Genomic DNA, 4,636 nt, shown 5'->3' with positions numbered 1-4,636 from the left:
AGTATTTTTAATAATTACAAGTTATATTTGAGTTTAAAATTTTCACAAATTTCATAACTTGATATATATGAAATTCAAAAGTAACTAAAAAAGGAACATTTTTATAATTAATACCCTAGCTTTATTATTATTAATTCATTTTATTTTTTATTACAGTCAAACCAGCATATCAGAGTTGAACAACAAGCATAAATATGACTATTATACCAAATTTCATAAGTTTCACAATATTTGGGAACAAGATGGGAGTCTTAGTAAACACAATTTTAAATTGAAACAGACCATATTCCCATAGAAAAATATATGTGACATATGATTCAATCCACAATTGTATAATTTTTAATACAAAAAATCAAAGGATTTTCAATAGTTTTTGTATCTCATGAATCAATTTTTTAATATAATTTTAATGATGGTGATGTTTGTATAATTTTCTGTGAGGAAAATGGAATTTTGGATCAGCAATTATCCTCGTGCCTAACTTGCCACTATAGAAAGATTGAAACAACAAACTAAAATTGGCTGATTGATGGCAGATAACCCTTTTGTTTCCCAACCTGTTTTGAATTAAATGATGCTATAATGACAGCGTTGTCTTAACAACTGAATAACTTGTATGTAACATGATTTTAAAGGGAGAAAAAAGATGCACTTCTAAAGTTTGTGAATTCTGAATGACAATCAAGTCCTAGAGCAAAACATGCCAATCTTGGTACACATTTGCCGTGCAATGAGCTTGGCTTATATTATGAACCCTAAAAGGGATACTATAACTGCAAAACCAATCCAAAAACGTTCCGAAACCATCATAGAACAGTGCCCTCTCCTGACATTGTATGGATAAAGGGGAAAAAAATGAAAATTCAAACTGTTCATGTGTGAAGTGAAGATTACATTGAAGGAACAGGAATCTCAGGCATTATGAAGGAGCTGAGAAGCTGAACCTAAAACCAGTCTTGCCTCGATCATGTTCATGCTTCCTGAGTATGTAAAAGTAGTTACCCTGAAAAACAAGAATCGTGCAGGTGAGATTAAGAAGTTTTGGTACAAAGCAACTAAAATAGCAGAATATCAACGATTATTAAGAACAATGCTAATCTCCCAGTTCTGATACATTAAATTACAATGATAAATTCAAATATGAAATAATGTCAAGTGACTTCACCCGGCAAGTTCAGATGACGGATCGGATTTTCAGGAAGATGATATTATAAGCAAGTATTAAGTGCTCAGCTCAGAGCGAAAAGTGAGGGAGAAAGGGAAATTAAAGTATCTAGATTTCTTTAAAAAATATATTTCCCTTCCCACCATACATTTTGCAGTCTATCATTGGCATTTCACTTCAATATTTCCCCACATTTTTTAGTAGCATGGCCTACTTCTTAATTAGATATAGAGGTTGAAAATGAAGCTGACCTCTAGGCGGAAGAGTCGTGTGGGAATAACAATTCCACACCCGACCGATGTTCGAAAGGATTCTACAAACTTTCGAGCAGAGAATTGCTTATATTCATTCTGAGTTAATTTGGCAGCATTACCCGAACCAGCAAAAACATGTCCATGGATTCCATGTTCTCTCAACCACTTGATTGGAAGATCAAAAGATAGGTCTGCAAATGCAGTAACAGCAAGATCTCCTCCTATAAAATCCCATCCAGGGGAATCACTGTTGTTACCATCAGCTCTATCCCTACTTTGCCTCCGTGGTTCAGTAGGACCTAACCCCCTAGTTTTAAAGCCCCATAATGTTGTTGGTCCTCCTAAGGTACAAACTGGGGAGAAGTCACCACCCAAATAAAACCTTTCTGGCAGTGGAGATGTCTTGTTCATGAATCCTTGTCCCCATGGAAAAACAGCACCGGCAGAAATCCCAAGGTTCAATGCTGTATTATAAAACCCAAAGGGGACAGCAAAACGAACATCAAATTCCTGCATTAGAACTGGAAATATTACAGAGCTACTTAAGAAAAAAGAATTTTAAAAGGGGCAACAAAAATAAAATAAAGTAACAGATATGAAGATCCAGAAGGTATGCCTTGGTGGACAATTTCTGACTATTTTACCATTAAAACAAGGTTAAACTATTTTGGTCATCAAGGTTTATCCTGGTGGAAGAATGTCTTATGGCCTAATATCACATCCACCACTCAGCAGTGAAGTTATTATGTGGACAATTTAAGCAAAATGAAATCCTAAAATCTAGCTCACTATCAACAAGATACTGAACCCATTGAAAAAGCATAGCACCATAAGCAATCAATCATCTCAAGATAGAGTCACCATTTGAATTAACCAAATACATTGTTAAATATATTAGCATCTCTAGTTTTAGTTTTGACAACCAACATCATCTGAACTGAATGATGTCATCAGAGATAGCAAGAGACAAATGCTAATGCAGATTATCTTATATGGGAAGTGGTTCTGATAGTTTCTCAATCCAAGGAGATAGTTCCACATGCTCGAACTATGTCAATTAGGAATACTACCAAGATTATTCCAATAATTTCTAGTTCTTCTATCACTATCACTCAATAGAAAGATTATCATGTCTAATTAATAACAGACAAATTAAAACTTTTGCAGTGCAGCATATAAGTCAACAGACAATAAAAGGATTTAATCACACCTGACGGAGAAACCGCAAACTCCGGTTATCTGGTGCAAGACCACCAAGATGGGTGGTAGAGAGAAAAGCATAGCCTCTTGTAGGCCTAATAGGTGAATTTCTCCTGTCCATTTTAAAGGTATACTTCAAAGATGAAAGTAAACCGTGCCCAAGCTGCCTCCTTATAGACCTGGATGATGTTTGTGATGGATCTGTCAATGTGCGCCACCCAAGAGTGTAAACCAAGTCATGGTGCTTTGTGGAGATCAATCCAAGAGAAGCACCCAGTAACTGTTCTTTATACGAAGAAAACTCCTGCCAATCTTGGGAAATCAATGATATCCGTGCCACAATAGGGCTCAACAGTTTCTTAATTCGAGGCGCATAGACCCCTAAGCTCAACTCTGTTGCTTGGCTGCCACCGTATGCCAAAGAAGTATCCCATATATCACCATAACCCAACAAGTTCTTGTACTTCAGAGCACACTCAAGAGTCCAAGAACTAGTCTACAAAAATCATTGCATGATTCCCAAAGAGAAAGAAAAGAAGAATGCATTAGAATCTTTTCCTCATTAGAATCAGCATATCCAACAACACATTATTTATATCATTTTGTTCACTAAATTACAATTCAAGTCAGTCTAATGAGTGTTTAAATGACTTCAAAACAACTTCTAACAAAATGTTCTAAACATAGTAATCATAGAATTTTGTGATTTTGAAAATCAAATCTTCATGGTTATTCAACAGCACACAAAGGCATGCCAAATTTTTGAAGTGGCACTAGGATGCTTTGCACCAGGCTGCCCTTTTCTTTACACCATTTTCAAGTATTTATAAATGTTTTACAAATTTCTACTGCTTACTTTCTAGACACTACCAAAAAAGTATGAAACATTCTTGACACATATTGTTTATGTCAAAAGTTGACATTAATAAGCCTTAAACATCAACCAATATGACCAATCCTACATACATGATCATCTCTGCAGTAAATTCTCTAAAATCCAAAATTCATGCCATCAATTTTCTCAAATGCAAACACGCCACTAACATCCAAAAATCCATGGGCAAGTAAAATAACCCTAGAAACTTGAATCCAAAACAAGAAATGAGAACAAATAGATACCGAGGGTTTGGTATAAACGCCGCATTCGCCGGAAACGGTGTTGTTGGACTCAACTACATCAACGACAACGTTTGCAGTATTGGGAAGCTCTTTGGGACCAGGCTCGAGCCTGACCTTGCAAGAATCGAAGATTTCAAGAGCCTGGAGCCTGGCAATGGCGGCTTCGCAAGCACGCATGAGGTCCTGCATGGTGGTGGCAGTCTCGATTCCCTTGAGCTCCGCTTCGATGACCCAATCCTTGGTCTTCGTGTTGCCTTTTACAAGAACATCGTGGACTCTGATTGGGACCATCTCCGACGAGAGTCTCCGCGCCAGCGTTTCGACCTTGAAACGCTGCTCGTGGAGCTTCGAGGCTGCGGACTGAGGGGTTCGAAGATTCGGCAATACGTCTTCTTCTTCTTCGTTTTCTTCTTGTTCTTTTTCATCTTCTGGTTCGTCGTCTTCTTCAAGTTCTTGTTCGGCATTGTCATTGAGAGGGTGTGGTTCTGTGTTTGTCATTTATGGAGGGAGCTTAGTTAAGTGTGTTGGAGATTCTGTTTTGAATGTTGGAAGAAAGAAGAAGAAAAATGAATTTGAGTGTGTGTTGGGTGTTCCAGTTTTTGTGAGTAAAACGCTGCCCAAGAAGACGGCGATGTAGATGCTAATTCAATTCACCTTCTTCCTCCATTTCCTTCACTTTTTCTTTTTTTTTAATCATAACTTGCCCAAATAAAAAAGAAGTTTCAAAGTATTACTAATTGGTTGTTACTAATTTTTCTTTTTCTTTTTCTTTTTCATTTTTTTTCAAGAGTATTTGTTTATTGTGTGTACTATTTTTAAATAAGTTATCATACTTCTTAACAAAAAAAATTAGAGATAGAATTAAAGGAAATAATAAATATATATTGAAATTTGAAAT

General features: G+C 36.3%; 1 protein-coding gene across 1 annotated transcript; it reads right to left on the bottom strand.

The window, feature by feature from the left end:
• Positions 592-4,438, bottom strand: LOC107609465. Its single transcript, XM_016311456.2, has 4 exons — positions 3,739-4,438; positions 2,630-3,115; positions 1,417-1,929; positions 592-1,003 (listed from the first exon to the last, which is right to left on the bottom strand). Exons 1-4 carry the CDS (start codon positions 4,234-4,236, stop codon positions 920-922), a joined length of 1,581 nt encoding a protein of 526 aa, XP_016166942.1. The 5' UTR covers positions 4,237-4,438; the 3' UTR covers positions 592-919.

Source organism: Arachis ipaensis, chromosome B07, assembly GCF_000816755.2.
Source record: "Arachis ipaensis cultivar K30076 chromosome B07, Araip1.1, whole genome shotgun sequence".
Classification (NCBI taxonomy): Eukaryota; Viridiplantae; Streptophyta; class Magnoliopsida; order Fabales; family Fabaceae; genus Arachis; species Arachis ipaensis.
Note: the sequence above shows the minus strand (reverse complement) of the source record. Positions and strands in the feature narration are given on the sequence as shown.

Bases quoted from the DNA above. Each gene is read 5' to 3' on its own strand.
- LOC107609465 (XM_016311456.2), bottom strand. From the start codon at position 4,236: ATGACAAACACAGAACCACACCCTCTCAATGACAATGCCGAACAAGAA. The intron at 3,116-3,738 runs GTATCTATTTGT...TGATTTTTGTAG, and splicing joins GCGTTTATACCAAACCCTCG to ACTAGTTCTTGGACTCTTGA. The intron at 1,930-2,629 runs GTGTGATTAAAT...GTTCTAATGCAG, and splicing joins GTTTGCGGTTTCTCCGTCAG to GAATTTGATGTTCGTTTTGC.